Consider the following 18528-nt stretch of genomic DNA (forward strand, 5'->3'; position numbering starts at 1 on the left):
CATGGAACCCATTCATACTCGGCTAGTGATGAGATACGGGACCTCACCCACACTCACCTCCCTACCAGGCACATACAAGTATCACGAAGACAACAAGTATAATCTAACATGAAACATATGAACCTTCCTCGGGCTTGCCCCGGCATCGGAACCTAGTCCGGAAACATACCATCATATAAACATACTTCGGCTGCTAACTGGCAATTCCCCAAACTGCTCCTCCTTTGGCTCCCCGAGCTATCAGTAACAACATGACACTTAGCCCCAAAATATCGACAAAGTCAAACTAGGTCAACCTTGGTCAAAGTCCAAGTCAACGGTAAAAGTCAACGCTCATCTGGCTGAAGTCCTGATGATACTCCTCTGGCTGCTAACAGGCAATTCCCCAAACTGCTGCTCCTTCGGCTCCCCAAGCTATCAGTAACAACATGACACTTAGCCCCAAAATATCCTCAAAGTCAAACTAGGTCAACCTTGGTCAAAGTCAAAGTCAACAGTCAAAGTCAACGCTCCGAGTTGACTCAACTTGCCGAGTTGCTCCATCAACTCACCGAGTTCTAGCTATCAGAATTTTGAAATCGCGATCCAACTCGTCGATTCACCCCCTGACTCGTCGAGTTCCCTGGCTACTCATGGTCACGATTTATCGAATCAACTCGTCGAGTCAGTCCTCAAACTCGCCGAGTTATAGCATGAACAGAAACAGGACAACTCACTTCGACTCGTCGAGTCCCTCCCTGGACTCGCCGAGTCCCTTAGTCTGCTTGGGCCATCTTAACAGATTAAGCCCCTACACCTCAGATCCAAACCCCAAACTCCGTCTACATGCTGGAAATGACCTCTTAAGGGTAAAGTTTCCAACTTTACCCACTCCTAATCCTTCTCAATGGGTTTAGATAAAACCCTAGCTCCTTAAGACATAAATCTATGTCCAAAATCCTTATTACTCCAATCCAAAGCAAGAGAATCAAGATCTAGGCCCTAGCCACCCAATAAATACGTAAAGTCCCGAACCTTACTTCCATGGAAGGCCCTTTGGGGCTTAAAAGGCCATACCAACATCCTTAGGGTTTGCATGGGACTCCAATGGCATAAATTTTGCACCATTATGCCTTCCCAACCCTTAATGACTCCAGATCTGCAAGCATAGCCCACTTGGGGCATTAATGGCTCATGAATCATACTTCTTGGACAAAAACTCCATAAAAGGGACCATAAGGGGATCTAAGAAACTACAAGACAAGTTAGGAGCTTGATTACCAGAAAGTGATGAGAATAGAACGAAATCCCTGGATCTACAACCTTCTCCTTGAACCTTCAAGCTCCTTCTTCTTCTTCTAGTCTTCAAGAACACACAAATAACTTAAGGATGGCTCACACACTCACAAGAGACGCTAGGGTTTCGTGGGTTAGGTTATGGGCAATCGGGGCTGGGAGTGAAGCCAAGAGATGGAGAATAAGATGCTTAAATAGGGCACCAAGTCCTGGATTTAGGGTTTCCCAAAACCAGACCAACTCGCCGATGAAACGCCCCGTTTCTGCTTGTGAGAAGAAGAGGAAGAAGGAGGACTTCAAGAGGAGATTGTAGATCCAAGAACAACATCAGCTTCTCTTCACTTTCTGGTAATAAAGCCTCATACTTGACTTGTACTTTCTTAGATCTCCTTGTGGTCATCTTTATGAGGTTTTGGGTCCAAGGAGCTTGATCCTTGGGACTTGGACGTCCCAAGTCGATTTACACACAGATCTGGAACCTTGGAGGGTCCTCATGGCATAAAGGTGCCATCTTTATGGCCATGCGAACCCCAAGTATGAAATAAACCCCATTTTTGGTCCTTTGAGCATAAATGTCCCACGCATGAACGTAAAGTTCATGACTTTACGTGCCATATCGATCTTAGGAGCCTAGATCTACCTTCTGGATGAGTTTTGCATATCAGAAATCGAGTTAGAGACTTGGCCATGCATAGACTCGACGAGTCGTTCTTGGGATTCGGCGAGTCGTGGCTTAGTTCCCAAAACTGTTATGATTCAGGGGAGACCCAGTTAAGTTAAGAAGGGATTTAGACGAGTCCAGGGAAGGGACTCAACGAAATAGACATAGCCATGGATCTGGAAACCATGGGACTCGGCGAGTGCAGGAACGTACTCGGCGAGTCCAAGGCCATCTCCCAACTCATGAAGACGGACTCGACGAGTTGTTCATGCAACTCGGCGAGTCACAGACTAGACACGTTCATAAGATGAAGATAAACTCGACGAGTTCAGGAGGAACTCGACGAGTCAGATGAAGATTGTCCCGATGTTATGATTGAAGGAGAACTCGTCGAGCTCTTGCTAAACTCAACGAGTAGAGTCAGGTTGGGGGGTAGATGAAAGGATTGGGACTCGGCGAGTTGACGGGCCAACTCGGCGAGTCCGGTCAACTGGGAAATTGGCTTTGACCAGGATGTAGACTTTAGCCAGGGGTAAAATGGTCATTTTACCCTAAGGATAGTTATCAGTTTCTGACTAAGTGTCATTGTGGAAATTATAGCCGGAGAGTCGCCGGAGCAGCCATCAGATATTTTCCGCTCAGTGTTTCAGCAGCCAGTTACGCGAGGTGAGTTTCCTCCTTTAGGAACGGGTCTACGGCCACAATGCCGGCCCGTTTAGATGTTAGTAGTTCCGGACTTCGGTCTGATGCCGGGGTTAGCCCGATGCAGTTTATATGTTTCCGGACTTCGGTCCGATGCCGGGGTGGTCCCGAGAAGTAGTTATGTATGCTTGATGTCTTTGTGATTCATGCATGTTTATGTTATGTGCTTTGTGTTCTGGACTTCGGTCCGATGCCGGGCAAGCCCGATGCAGTAGTTATATGTTTATGTTACATGCTTATGTATATGTTATGTTCAGTTATTCCAGAATTTGGTTCGATGCAGAGGGCGGGGCCCAAGTTATTCCGGACTTCGGTCCGATGCAGAGGGTGGGGCCCAAGTTATTCCGGACTTCGGTCCGATGCAGTGGGCGGGGCCCAAGTTATTTTGAACTTCGGTCCGATGCAGTGGGTGGGGCCCAAGTTATTCCGGACTACGGTCTGATGCAGTGGGCAAGGCCCAGTATGTGTTATATGTGTTATTATATGGTATGTGGTAGTTTGGGGGAGCTCACTAAGCTTCGTGCTTACGGTTTTCAGTTTTGGTTTCAGGTACTTCCACTAGCAAATGGAAGGGCTCGGGATGATCGCATGCCACACACCACAGTTTTTCTTAGCCTGGGAGTTTACTCTGATATTTTATATGGGATTGTGATATGATAATAGATTTTACGAGATTTTGAGATACATGTTTCATGATTTTATACTATGGTGATGGTACTTATGTTTGTTTAATGGTTTTGAAAAATGAAAATTTTCGGCTTGCATTTTTGGGATGTTTCAAGTTGGTATCATAACCTTGGTTTGAGGGATTCGGGCACACTTACGGGTGTGTCTGAACTCAAACTAAGGAAGTGGTATGAAATTTTCAAAAGAAAATCATTTTTTTAATAACGATATTGAAAATAGAAAAGAACTTTGAAAAGAAAAAGGGTGTGGTGCATGCAATCAGTCGAGCTCAAGTAAGTACTCCCAAATTACCCATACAAGTTTATGCTATGTTATGATTACCAGCTTTATTAGAACAGCATGATAGATTAGGACTAAGGATCTAGGAAGGATGCCTTATGTGCCTGTTATATGTGTTCAGCTTTATGAGAACTGCATGCTAGTACAGATTAGCCAGTATGATAGCCAGAGTAGTAGATGCTTGATTATGTGTACTCAATGCTCGAATGCTGCTTGCTTTGTGCTTTTAGGAGTCTTAGTTATCTTTTACTAAGTAGTAAACGAATATGTTACGTTGCATATTGCAAGGACTAAATAATTTCAGAAGGTTAAGTCTAGCTCTATTTTGCAGCTCTTGTCTGAGTCCAACCTTTGTAGAGTAGGATCTATCATTCGAAGAATTATCTAGTCTGAGTAATATACAATAGTATTCGCGAGCTAGTTAGTGAAAGAAAGCAGGGACTTCTTATGCAGCTGATGGCGGAGAGTGGGTTGGTGATTTCCCTAGGGCAAGCCTAGGAAGATTTTAGCATGAGATCAGCAGTAGTAGTAGTAGAAGGGACTTGGTGGAGTCGAGGCAGTTCTTGAGGAGAGTACGGATAGATGTGGAAGGTAGTACGGGCCCGTACTACTGAAAGCAGAGGATCCGTACTCGAATCAAAGAAGGATGAGATGAGACCAGGGAACTTGTAGTATGAGTGATCCCTCTAGTTATGAGTAGTATTCTGACTTGGTTTTGATGTATTTTCAGAATGGTGGTTTTACGACCCAGACCAGTAGTCGGCAATTCAGGTGTCGGGGAGGGATCAGGCTCGGGCTCTGGAGCCGGGCAGCTAGATGAGCAGACTAGGGAGTTCCTCTCCTCAGAGGTTACTCGCGTTATACTCGAGCAGAATCCTGTGATCTTCGGTACGGTCAAGGAGGGTATTCTAGAGCTTCTGGACGAGAAGCTGAGTGCCTTTTGTACTGAGGTGGCGGCCATGATGGGGTCGCGCACGCTCACCTTCAGGGAGTTCAAAGCATGTAGGGCTCCTGATTATCATGGGGCTCGGGACCCCATCGCCAGTACTAGGTGGTTGGCGGATGTCGCCAACGCATTCCGCACTAGCAGATGTCCTGAGGGGGACAAGGTCAGATTAGCGTCCTGCCTTCTGAAGGACATGACGAGAGATTGGTGGGAGGAGGTCGGACAGGCCGTGGGGGATGATGCGGTATTGGATGCGATGACCTGGGGTGATTTCACGACCAGGTTCAGGGCCGAGTTTGCACATGTCATTGAGGTGCAGCAGCTTGCTAGGGAGTTCCAGGACCTCCAGCAGACGACGGAGACTGTGGCGGAGATTACCGCCAAGTTCCGGGAGAGGGCCCTTCTTGTTCTGCAGTATGTGGCAGACGAGGAGATTAAGAAGGCCCGATATCATGAGATGTTGTGGAGTGATATACGTCAGTTTGTGAGCCGCTCCAGCTGCAAGACGCTGGAGGACATGATTGCGAGGGCTCGTGAGAGGGAGATTGATCTAGAGATGGAGAGGAAGAGGAAGCCAGAGGTGGCGTCTGGCACAGCGGGTTCAGGCAAGAAGCCCAAAGTGTCTGATCACAGGTCTAGGGGACAGCAGAGCCACAGTCGGTGTGGCAAGTGTGGCAGGTTGCACGATGGGGTGTGCAAGGCGGGGAGTTCCGGCTGCTTCAAGTGCGGTCGAACTGGGCACGTGAGCAGAGATTGTACCGCTACTTCTACCACTACTACCACCACAACATCTGATTTGATTTTCTTCCATTCCAATCAGAGGGGACACAAGAAGTCCCAGTGTCCGAGTTTAGCATCAGCAGGAAAGGTGGTGGCACCCGCTCCTGCTACTATGAGGATTACAGACGGCCGTTAGGGCTGGGCTGAGGCGCCAGTGGCGAAGAGCAGAGCCTTCCAGTTGACAGCAGAGGAGGCGCGAGCGACTCTAGATGTAGTTACTGGTATGTAACTTCTCCATCTCCTTATTATCATTTTATTTGATTATTGCTTATGTTATGTATATGTGCATAGGGTCGTTCCTAGTGAACGGTATTTCAGCTATGGTACTTTTTGATTGGGGGGCTACCTGATCATTTGTATCGCTTGCGCTTAGTAAGAAATTTAGCAGAGCTTCGGGGGAGCTGGATTGTCCACTTGACGTGGAAATAGCAGACGACAGGACCGTCAAGGTCGCGAGAGTTCATAGAGGATGTACACTGCGGTTATCTGATGAGCAGTTCCCAGTAGATTTAGTTCCTATTCCCCTGCGAGGGAACAAGGTTATAGTAGGTATGGATTGGCTGAGTTCCAATGGAGCAGTGATTTATTGTGAACTACAGTTGGTGAGGGTTCGCACTCCTAGTGGGGGAGAGTTAGTAATTCAGGGCGAGAGGCCACAACGCAGACCGATTCTTTGTTTAGCAGTGAGAGCGAGGCGCTATTTCCAGCAGGGTTGCGCGGGGTACGTCGCTTATGTTATGGATGCTCGAGATAAGGGTAAGGCGACGGTTGATGATGTACCGGTGGTACGAGAGGACCCGGATGTATTCCCGGAGGATTTTCCTGGGATACCTCCTGAGAGAGAGGTTGAGTTCCGGATCGACCTAGTCCCTGGTGCGGCTCCGATAGCCAAGGCACCATATCGGTTGGCTCCTCCCGAGATGCAGGAGTTGTCTACGCAGCTGCAAGAGCTGCTAGACAAGGGTTTTATCAGGCCGATCAGTTCACCATGGGGAGCCCCGATCCTGTTTGTGAAGAAGAAGGACGAGTCACACCGTATGTGCATTGATTACCGGGAGATGAATAAGGTAACGGTGAAGAACCGTTACCCACTCCCGAGGATAGATGATTTGTTCGACCAGCTTTAGGCAACATCTTGGTTTTCCAAGATTGATCTACGGTCCGGATATCACCAGATGCGGGTCAGAGATGATGATGTGCAGAAGACCGCTTTTAGGACCCACTATGGTCATTATGAGTTTGTGGTGATGCCGTTTGGGCTCACCAATGCTCCAGCCGCGTTCATGGATCTCATGAACCGTGTGTGCAGACCGATGTTGGATCGGTCTGTGATAGTATTCATTGATGATATCTTGGTTTATTCCAAGACTGAGGAGCAGCATGAGGAACACCTGAGGGAGGTGCTCAATACCCTGAGGAGGGAGAGACTTTTCGCAAAGTTCTCCAAGTGCGAGTTCTGGTTGCGCGAGGTGCAGTTTCTGGGGCACCTTGTCAACCAGAAGGGTATATTAGTAGATCCGGCCAAGATTGAGGCCGTGATGCAGTGGGAGGTCCCGAGGTCTCGATCCGAGATTCGGAGTTTCCTGGTTTTGGCAGGGTACTACAGGAGATTCATCCAGGATTTCTCCAAGATAGCAGTTCCGCTGACCCAACTGACCAAGAAGTCGGTGGTGTTTCGCTGGGGTCTTGAGCAGCAGACAACCTTTGAGACGCTCAGGCAGCGACTGTGCGAGGCGCCGATTCTTACCCTTCCAGAGGGGGTAGATGACTTTGTAGTCTACTGTGACGCTTCGATCACAGGTATGGGAGCAGTGTTGATGCAGCGGGGGCATGTGATAGATTATGCCTCGAGACAGTTGAAGCCTCACGAGGCTAACTACCCGACGCATGATTTGGAGTTGGGGGCTGTAGTGTTCGCCCTCAAGATTTGGCGACATTACCTCTATGGGGTCCGGTGTACTATTTACACGGACCACAAGAGTTTGAGGTACCTCATGGATCATCCGAATGTGAACATTAGGCAGCGTCGGTGGTTAGACATGGTAAAGGATTACGATTGTGAGATCCGCTACCCCCCGGGCAAGGCCAACGTCGTGGCCGACGCCCTGAGCCGCAAGGCGGTGGTGGCTCCGATCCGAGATATCTGTATGCGGATGACAGTGGTTACTCCATGGGAGGGTCTGGGTACCGTACTGGGGAGGAGTACGGAAGGTATTGATGGATGAGGCCCACAAGTCTCGGTTCTCCATCCATCCAGGGGTGACGAAGATGTACAGGGCTTTTCGACCCGATTACTGGCGGCCCTGCATGAAGCGGGACGTAGCTTGGTACATGGAGAGGTGCCTGGCCTGTAGGAAGGTTAAGGCAGAGCACCAGAGGCCGCACGGAAAGATGCAGCCGTTATACATTCCCGTGTGGAAATGGGAGGATATCACTATGGACTTCATTACGAAGCTTCCCAGGACCAGACGTGGGGTGGATTCGATATGGGTTATCGTGGATCAGTTGACCAAGAGCGCCCATTTTATACCGATCCAGGAGAGCATCTCGGCCGAAAAGTTGGCTGAGATTTATGTGCGGGAGGTAGTGGCACGTCATGGAGTGCCTGTCTCAGTGGTGTCAGACCGATATGTCCGGTTTACTTCCAGATTTTGGAAGCGGTTTCACGACGAGATGGGTACTCGTCTCCATTTCAACACCGTTTTCCACCCTCAGACAGACGGACAGAGCGAGAGGACGATTCAAACTCTCGAGGACATGCTTCGAGCATGTGTGCAAGACTTCGGTGGCAGTTGAGATACGTATCTTCCGTTAGCGGAATTTTCGTATAACAACAGCTATCACTCCAGTATAGACCGACCTCTCTTCGAGATGCTCTTCGGGAGGAAGTGCAGGACCCCAATCTGTTGGGGAGAGGTCGGTCAGAGAGTCATGGGGAGTACGGAGGTAGTACTCAAGACCACAGAGCGAATTCAGCAAGTCCGGAGCAGGCTCCAGACTGCTCAGAGTCGGCAAAAGAGTTACGCCGACAAGCGGCGTTCGGACTTGGAGTTTCAGGTGGGGGATATGGTCCTCCTGAAAGTGTCACCCTGGAAGGGTGTTATCAGATTTTGGAAGTGGGGCAAGTTGGGCCCCAGGTTCACTGGTCAGTTTAGGGTTTTGGCCCGGGTGGGACGGGTTGCTTATCGGTTAGATCTTCCAACAGAGCTCAGCCAGATCCACAACACGTTCCATGTTTCTCAGTTACGGAAGTGCTTAGTGGATGATTCAGCAGTGGTACCCCTGGAGGACATTCAGGTTGACGATAGCTTGAACTATATCGAGAGACCAGTGGCGATTCTAGATTGCAAGGTGAAAGAGCTGAGGAACAAGAGAGTAGAGTTAGTGAAGGTGCAGTAGCAGCATCAGAAGGGTTCAGAGATGGACATGGGAGCCTGAGGAGGAGATGAGGGAGCACTACCCGGAGTTGTTTCCAGATGCTGCAGACTTCGAGGACGAAGTCTAAGAAAAGTGGGGGAGAATTGTAACGCCCCGTTTCTGCTTGTGAGAAGAAGAGGAAGAAGGAGGACTTCAAGAGGATATTGTAGATCCAAGAACAACATCAACTTCTCTTCACTTTCTGGTAATCAAGCCTCATACTTGACTTGTAGTTTCTTAGATCTCCTTGTGGTCATCTTTATGAGGTTTTGGGTCCAAGGAGCTTGATCCTTGGGACTTGGACGTCCCAAGTCGATTTACACACAGATCTGGAACCTTGGAGGGTCCTCATGGCATAAAGGTGCCATCTTTATGGCCATGAGAACCCCAAGTATGAAATAAACCCCATTTTTGGTCCTTTGAGCATAAATGTCCCATGCATGAATGTAAAGTTCATGACTTTACGTGCCATATCGATCTTAGGAGCCTAGATCTACCTTCTGGATGAGTTTTGCATATCAGAAATCGAGTTATAGACTTGGCCATGCATAGACTCGACGAGTCGTTCTTGGGACTCGGCGAGTCGTGGCTTAGTTCCCAAAACTATTATGATTCATGGGAGACCCAGTTAAGTTAAGAAGGGATTTAGACGAGTCCAGGGAAGGGACTCAACGAAATGGACATAGCCATGGATCTGGAAACCATGGGACTCGGCGAGTGCAGGAACGTACTCGGCGAGTCCAAGGCCATCTCCCAACTCATGAAGACGGACTCGGTGAGTCAGAGACTAGACACGTTCATAAGATGAAGATAAACTCGACGAGTTCAGGAGGAACTCGACAAGTCAGATGAAGATTTTCCCGATGTTATGATTGAAGGAGAACTCGTCGAGCTCTTGCTAAACTCGACGAGTAGAGTCGGGTTGGGGGTAGATGAAAGGATTGGGACTCGGCGAGTTGACGGGCCAACTCGGCGAGTCCGGTCAACTGGGAAGTTGACTTTGACCAGGATGTGGACGTTAGCCAGGGGTAAAATGGTCATTTTACACTAAGGATAGTTATCAGTTTCTGACTAAGTGTCATTGTGGAAATTATAGCTGGAGAGTCGTCGGAGCTGCCATCAGATATTTTCCGGTCAGTGTTTCAGCAGCCAGTTACGCGAGGTGAGTTTCCTCCTTTAGGAACGGGTCTACGGCCACCATTCCGGCCCGTTTAAATGTTAGTAGTTCCGGACTTCGGTCTGATGTCGGGGTTAGCCCGATGCAGTTTATATGTTTCCGGACTTCGGTCCGATGCCGGGGTGGTCCCGAGAAGTAGTTATGTATTCTTGATATCTTTGTGATTCATGCATGTTTATGTTATGTGCTTTGTGGTCCGGACTTCGGTCCGATGCTGGGCAAGCCTGATGCAGCAGTTATATGTTTATGTTACATGCTTATGTATATGTTATGTTCAGTTATTCCGGACTTTGGTCCGATGCAGAGGGCGTGGCCCAAGTTATTCCGGACTTCGGTCTGATGCAGAGGGCGGGGCCCAAGTTATTCCGTACTTCGGTCCGATGCAGTGGTCGGGGCCCAAGTTATTCCGGACTTCGGTCCGATGCAGTGGGCGGGGCCCAAGTTATTCCGGACTTCAGTCCGATGCAATGGGCAAGGCCCAATATGTGTTATATGTGTTATTATATGGTATGTGGTAGTTTGGGGGAGCTCACTAAGCTTCGTGCTTACGGTTTTCAGTTTTGGTTTCAGGTACTTCCACTAGCAAAGGGAAGGGCTCGGGATGATCGCATGGTACACACCACAATTTTTCTTAGCCTGGGAGTTTACTCTGATATTTTATATGGGATTGTGATATGATAATAGATTTTACGAGATTCTGAGATACATGTTTCATGATTTTATACTATGGTGATGGTACTTATGTTTGTTAAATGGTTTTGAAAAATGAAAATTTTTGGCTTGCATTTTTGGGATGTTTCAGCCGAGTTGGTCCCCCAACTCGTTGAGTAGGTCACTTAACATGTGACCCGAAATCCGCTCCTACTCGTCGAGTCATCCCCCAGACTCGAAGATTTGCCTTCTTGTCTTGGGGTTTTCCTTTCCTTTCTTGGTCTTCTAGATTCTGGGTGTTACAAAACCACATATAAATGTTCAAGTAACTAGGTAATACCATTAATTCATGCAAATAATACTTTTACACAACATGAAGAAGATGCATGCATAACAACTTGTGTTATTATACATGTTTACTTGTATTCTCCCCCAAAAACTTGAAAAAAAAATCGAAAATGGAGGGGTATGAACTCACCTTGAGTGTGTTTGTGGTTGGATAAAGAGATGAAGATGAAGGTTTTCAAGCTTAGAACACTTGAAGATGCTTGAAGAACACTTGAAGATGGTATTACCCTATGGATATTAACACATATTAATGTGTGTAATTGTAATAAAACTAGTATATTTATGTGTAGAATCACTAGATTTATGAGAAAAAGCTTACCAAATACTTAAGAACCAACTTATGGATGAGAAATCTTGAGAGGATTATGGAGGAAAAAGTGTTGAAGAAGATGAAGTGGTGAGGGGGGGAGGGGGGCGTAACTCTTAAGGGGGTGGGGAAGGGGGTGGTGGGGTGGGGTGGGGTGGGGTGGCATGCATGGATGTATGTTGTGTAATAGCTTAGTTATTTGTTGGGTAAGAGTCTTGTTGGGAAAAGATGCAACCATCTTGTCCCTATGTCAGCTCTTTTTATTTTTTTTTTATAAAAATCTAGGTATTTTATAAAAGTGTGGTAGTTTTTATAAAAATAGTGATATCTTTTTATAAAAAGTGTGGTAAAATAATGTATAATTAATAAATTTGAATCCTGAAAATTCGAATTATTATAAAATTCTCAATATCGTCAAAGGTATTAGCACACTGTGTTATGAATATTATTTATACCAAAATAATATATACTTGAATTATCAAATTTCACGTTTGTTAATCCTAAATAGGATTTTTATTCAATAATTGATGAAAAGCAAGGTACTTTGTATTAATACTTGTAAGTTGTACATTAGGAATATCAGGGAAACATAGCGCTTATCCTAAACTCCTAATACTCGTTGTGTTGACTTGGTTGACTTGTTGACTTTGTTTGATCCAGAATTGCCAGTTGTCACAAACTTCTAATTCTCAAAAAGTATATTCGGTAAAATTAAATAAATCTTTGTATGGATTGAAACAATAAGACCATATGTGGTTCAATTGTTTAAATACCATTTTAATGAAAAAGGGCTACAAAAATGATCCAATAAGCCCATGTGTATTCATAAAAAGATCCATATCATAATTTATTATAATTGATGTTTATCTAGATGATTTGAACATAACTGGAACTCCTAGAGTATTGGAAAAGGCCATTTCTTGTTTGAAAGAAAAAAATTGAAATGAAAGATCTTGGTAAAATAAAATTTTGTTTGGGTCTTCAAATTGTCCACACAAAAAAATGGAGTTTGTGTACATTAATCCATTTATTTAGAAAATGTGCTTAAGAGGTTTTTATATGGATAACTCACATCCACTAAATAACTCGATGGTGGTAAGGTACTTAGATGCCAAAAAGGACCAATTTCGGACTTGTGAAAAACATGGAAAACTTCTTGGTCCCGAAGTACCATATCTTAGTGTTATTGGTGCACTAATATATCTTACTATTAATAAAAGACCTGATATATCTTTTGTCGTAAACTTATTAGCAAGATATAGTTCTTGTCCAACAAGAAGACACTGGAATGGAGTCAAACACATTCTTTGGTATCTTCGAGGTATAGTGGATATGAATTTATACTAATCAAATTCATCAAATGCGAAGTTAATTGGTTATTCAGATGCTAGATATTTATCTGATCCACACAAAGCTCGAACTCAAACATGTTATTTATTCACTTATGGAGGTAAGAAATTTTCTTGACATTCTATTAAACAAACTTTAGATGCTGCTTCTTCTAACAATGCAGAGATACATGATACAATCGTCATTCAAGGGGAAGTGTTATGAAATATTAGTTTGTGAATGACCATTGGAGTCTCAATTTCTCTCATAACTCCTCATCATTATTTAGCATTAGTAACAACCATTTCAATGTGTTTTATGAATTTAATAATGCACCATCATAATGTGCATTCATATTATAACTCGTCTTTCATCTAATTTTGATAGTATAAATATTGAGCCATATGTATTAGAAACTTGATGATTTCTTCACAAGTATTGGAATAAAAGTTCTTTCCACTCTTATGACTTTCTTTACTTTATAATTTATCTTGTTATTTGATCATATTTTATAACACATTCCAGTTTTCCAGATTTGTTTGTTTGTTTTTTTTCCTCTCCGTTTGTACGTGTTCTCACCAATCATACTATATTTATAAATGAGACATTTTTTCTATCACCTCATGTATTTAAAACCCCCAAACAAATTTCCAAGTACCTTATGCATTTGAAACTCTCACAGCTTTTCACCTTCAAAGTAATTAATCACAAATCATGAAAGGTTTTATAACTTATATAATATGTTTAATAAGCAATTAATGGATAGTCTACTATAAAAATGACATTCTCTTTGAGTAGACATACAAATAAAAATCACATACAAAATTCACAAAGAAAACAAGTTTAAAAGTTTTGTGTTGGTTTGAGGGATTTGGACTATTTTTCGAACCATGTTATTATGTTAAAGTTTTTAATTTGTAAGTTTGTTTATATACTAATTCTTTTTTTATATTTTTCTTGGTGTAAGTATTCTTTTAAGACAATTTTTGTATGTTGTGGTCGAAACTTTAATGTAAATTAGATTAGATTCATGTTACCGAGTATATGTTATGGAAAGTGATATAGATAATATTTAATTAAATATTGTATGTATGTTTGTATGTTTGTGTTGCTTCAAAGTAATAATTAATCAAAAATCATGGATATGCAATATTATCCATAATATCCATGTAAGTTTCTTTTAAAATACAAATTGTCTATCTTATCACTTTATATTTTAGTAAATGTTTAACATTTAAAATTATAATAATAAGTATATTTTAAAAGTTTTCTTTCGTTTATTAATAATAAGTGGTTTTAAAACTAATGAACAATAATTATAAATAATAAAATCAATTTATAAAAAACATGGATATGTCATATTATCCATGCAAGTCTCTTTTGAAATGCAAATTGTCTATCTTATCAGTTTATTATTTAGTGTATGTTTCACATTTTAATAGTAATATTAAGTGTTTCTTAAAAGTCTTCTTTAACTTAATAATAACAATAAGTGGTTTAAACTAAAGAACAATAATTTTAAATAATAATAACATCAATTTATAAATTACATAACATTAACAACAAATAAATTGTATTTTAAATGAACATCATTATTGAAATTAGAAAATAATCGCATAAGTAAAAATTTAAATTAATCGATCATAAAAATTGTTAAAAATAATATTAAATAGATAATTATATTTAATTTTATTAATGATGAATGTGGGTTGATGTCAATGAATAATATTATTCAAAATATTATGTCAAAGTTAATGTTAGTAACATAACCATTTTAAATATATATTTTTCAATATTTTAATAATATATTTTTAATCTATGTTGCGCAACGCGTTCTTCTACTAATAAATACTAGAGGACATCTTTATTTAGCTTCCACGTGTCATCAATTTGACAATTTAAAACGGGATGAAATTGGTGAACACACTATCTTCATTCAAAAACAAATTATTGTCAATTAATATGATATAAATTAAGCTATTGTAAATTAAAATATGGAATATGAATAAAATCTAATTTTCCACATGGAGCCAAGTAGGATGCGTTGTTGGCATGGACACAATCGGGTTGATAGGGCCAATCTGAACATATTTTGAGACCAGACAAAAAAAAAGATATAAATTTGGTAAAAATCAATTGTTGGGGCTGTTGACTTGTATTCCATACCCAACGATTAGATTTCCGTAACTCAATTTCCCATCTTTTTATCGCATCTCAACCCCTTCGTTTGAATTTATTTTTTCCGAGAATTGGGATTTTTTGAAGCAGGGATTCAACGAATAACAGAAGAGGAAGCCTACACGATGATCTATTCCAAAGTTCAGTTATTTATCAATCTGGACCTCGTTTTTCGGCTCCTAGCATGCGTGATCTAATTTTCTTAGTATAATAAAAAAAAAAATTGGGCCTTGAGCCCATCATCTTGGACAGGACCGACAACATTTTAGAAATTTTGATGTTTAAGACTCAATTTGACTTGATTAGAAATTTGATAGCTAAATAAACAAATTTTAAATAACTTGTCGTCAATATATATTTTTTAAAATTAAAATGCCGCGAAGAAGCCAAAGTTGGATGTCATGTTGGCATGAAAACTTGATGCACTCATTATAACAAGTTTGGTTGAGATCACACTGAAACAAAATTTAATGTTTATTATTCTGTTGAACTCAATTAGAGCTTTGGTGACAGTTTTTTCGTAAATACCTTTCGTCATTAACCCGCTATAATATAAATACCATAATTAATCATGAAATCAAATCAAGTTTAGGGAGTGGTTTGTGCGTAGCAATCATTAGGACGAAAAGCCAAAGGTCCAGAAGCATAAATGACTGTTTCAGTATTCCTCCTAAACAACACCTTGTTCTCAAATCGTAAAGGTGAGCCACCGACGCCATTGTTGACATTCGATATAAGGTTGCAATGGTCAAGAGGAGATGACACCAGTTTCACACGGCAACTTTGAAGAGGATGATCCAATAAATAATGGGACATCCTGAAACCTTTAAGCTCTGCGTAAAAATACCCATCATTATCGGTGGAATATGTTTTATAGTAACTCAGTCGTCTTTTATAGTTTTTGCAAATAACGCTGACTCTGGCTGCCTCAATTGGCTGAGCTCCGGAGAGAGACCATGGTCCGCCGTATTTACATCTCTCGCAATACACTTTTCCTTCCACCACAACGCGGGCTGTGTTAATGTCATCTCTCGGCGGGTACTCATCTCTGGGGTCATCTCTATATCTGGTGGCTACCTCATGGGTGGTGGTGTTTGCCTTCAAGAAGGCTAATTCGAGGAGGATGAAAATGGTAATGATGATTTGATTGTTTGCCATTTTTGTTTGTCTTGTTGCAGAGCGAAGAGAAGAGTAATGAAAGTTGTTTGTGGGATGAAGATGACGAGGGATGGTGTGTGGGTTATATATAAAGCTTTAGAGTAAATTACATAAATGATCCCTTTCGTTTTGGGTAGTTTACTAGTCTCGTCCCTTTCTTTTGTTTTTTCTTTTTTTACTCCTACTGTCTCTGGAAAAATAATTTGTTGTTATTTTTGTCCCTCTTACCTCACCATTTGATTTCTACTGTTAAATCGTGTAAAAATGACAATTTTTCTCTTTTTAAAAAATTCATATTACTTGTTGTTGTTATAATACTGAGTGATGACGATGACATACAACATCAATAATGGTTGGTCAAGTCTCCGAAGGTGGTAGGAGGTGCTAAATGAGTGACGACTATGACTTGGAGGATCCACATTGGTAGGTCATATCTATAGATTTCTCAAATCCATCGATCGTTATCTCGTTTATTTAACTGCATGTATGAATTAAGCACGTACAATGAAATTATTCAAGAAATATGGCCCAACAACTAACAAGACAATGTTACAAGCCTGAATAAAGCACCCGCAACAAAATCGTTGTAGAAAGATGAATTTGCATACACCAATTTTCCATATGGTTCGCTTAACTTCAATACTTCGATTTCTAGAGTAAGATTCTCAACAACCACAACCATGTTATCAAATCCAATATTTATATTTATCTGGTTGGTTTTGTTTCATGCAATACTATCAAATCTGGTTTACTTGACATGGTCGTTGCATGTGATTGAAGCGGGAGGAAGATGGGGCACCGAGAATGAAAGTTGGGGATTTTTAGGTAGAAGGGTGTGTGGGTGTGGTGTAGAGTGTGATGGCAATATGTTTAATCGTGTGTTGTATTTTCTTAGAATAATAATAATAATTGTGAAAATAAGGGTGCATATGTCATTTATTACAAGTTAACGAGAAAAATAAACTAACACCATTAACGGGAGGGACGAACTAAGCAACGAAGTAATATTTTAGGGACCCTCTAAGTAAAAAAAACAAGGATGAACTTTGCAGATTACCTCAAACCAAAGAGATTATTTATATAACTTACTCAAAACGTTTATTTTGTATTTAGACAAACGTGTTGGTTATATTCAAATTTCTGAACCGAATTATTATAAATTAAAATTCTACGTAAAATCCACTCCTCTCGGTTTTTCGAAGCATCTACTGAGTTTTTAATTTTATTTTTTTTCAAATCATAAAGCTTTTAAAATTATAAAAAAAAATAAGATTTTTTATGGAGTTTATAATTTTATAATCCATTACGTTTTTATGCCAACTCGAATTGATCTACTTTTTGGTGCATTTAAAAAACATGGTGATTAAGAAGCATACACTTTAAACTTGTCTAATCTTTACCAAATTTTACAGATAAATACATACATCATTCAAAAGATGTATCCAATATAACTTGAACTTCAAAACCTTAGGTCAGAAAAAGAATTTTAATATTTTTGGATAAATACATACATCATACATGCATGTTAATATCCGATGAAAAATTACAGATGATAAATGCTTATTTATTTTGTAAATATAGCAACTTAAATGTTTATTTATTAAATGTAAAATCTCTATTCTAATAAATGAATAGTTTTAATCTCCATTTGACATGTGTCACTCTAATATAACTCTTCATTAATATTATGCCACATGTCAAAGAGATATATTAGGCAACACTTCAAAATTCAAATTTTTACTTTTTCTAATTATATGTTAAATTTGAAGTTATAATAACTTTAAAATTTTGGTATATCTCATAATTAATGATTTATTTAAAGTAATTGATAATTTTTTTTTGAATTTTTACTATGGAAATTTAATTTATTTTGTAACCGTGGTTCTCACGGGTTATAAACTAGTTTATGTATATATAGATACACATATCCAAAATAAGTGGAAAAATACAAAACGTAATGGACGTGTTTGGCACGGAGCGTTTGGGAGAGTCTGAAAACTTCTAGCTTCTAGCGTTTGACAAAACGCTCTGTTTTGAACAGAAAATCTTGTTTGGCACTACAAGCTTCTAGCGTTTAGTTTAAACAAAATGCTCCAAATTCAAATGTTACTTCACGTAGCGTTTAACAAAACGTTACAAGCTACAAATTATCTGCTACCGGCTAATTTTGTCGAACACACCCAAAATTTCTTAGTAAGTTAAAGGCAAAGATTTATTTAGAAGAGACAATCATGACATTAAGAATTGTTGCAGCAAAACATGACAACTTAATGACAATAATAAAGTATAGATGACTTGAACTTCAGAAAAGCTATATGTTGAAATGGTCCTGACTCCCGACAGTCTTGACTGGCTGGTCCTTATTTGATAGCCATGAAAGTATATTTAGGATTCGTGAAGGATCTAATTAATAGTCGTTATGCTCAAAAAGTCAATAACCAATATAATATATTACAGGTTGATTTCGTGTTGATTGAGTTGTCTGCAAAACCAACCTACTTAGCTTCTTCGAGAACTGTTCAAGTGAGTTTTCTCACTATACTATATATTACAGTATGTACCATCTGTATGTTAGGATATAGTAGTATTGTAGTATGATGTTCGTCAAGTAGACTAGTTTAGTCAGTTGCATG

The 18528-nt window shown here is 41.0% G+C and overlaps 1 protein-coding gene across 1 annotated transcript; it reads right to left on the reverse strand.

Moving 5' to 3' along the window:
• Positions 1–15325: 15325 nt before the first annotated feature.
• On the reverse strand, positions 15326–15895 carry LOC145158652 (non-classical arabinogalactan protein 30-like). Its single transcript, XM_079077513.1, has one exon. The coding sequence runs from the start codon at positions 15893–15895 to the stop codon at positions 15326–15328; it is 570 nt and encodes a 189-aa protein (XP_078933639.1).
• Between the last annotated feature and the right edge of the window lie 2633 nt (positions 15896–18528).

Source organism: Lactuca virosa, chromosome 2, assembly GCF_052849685.1.
Source record: "Lactuca virosa cultivar CGN04683 chromosome 2, Lactuca_virosa_CGN04683_v6, whole genome shotgun sequence".
Lineage (NCBI taxonomy): Eukaryota > Viridiplantae > Streptophyta > Magnoliopsida > Asterales > Asteraceae > Lactuca > Lactuca virosa.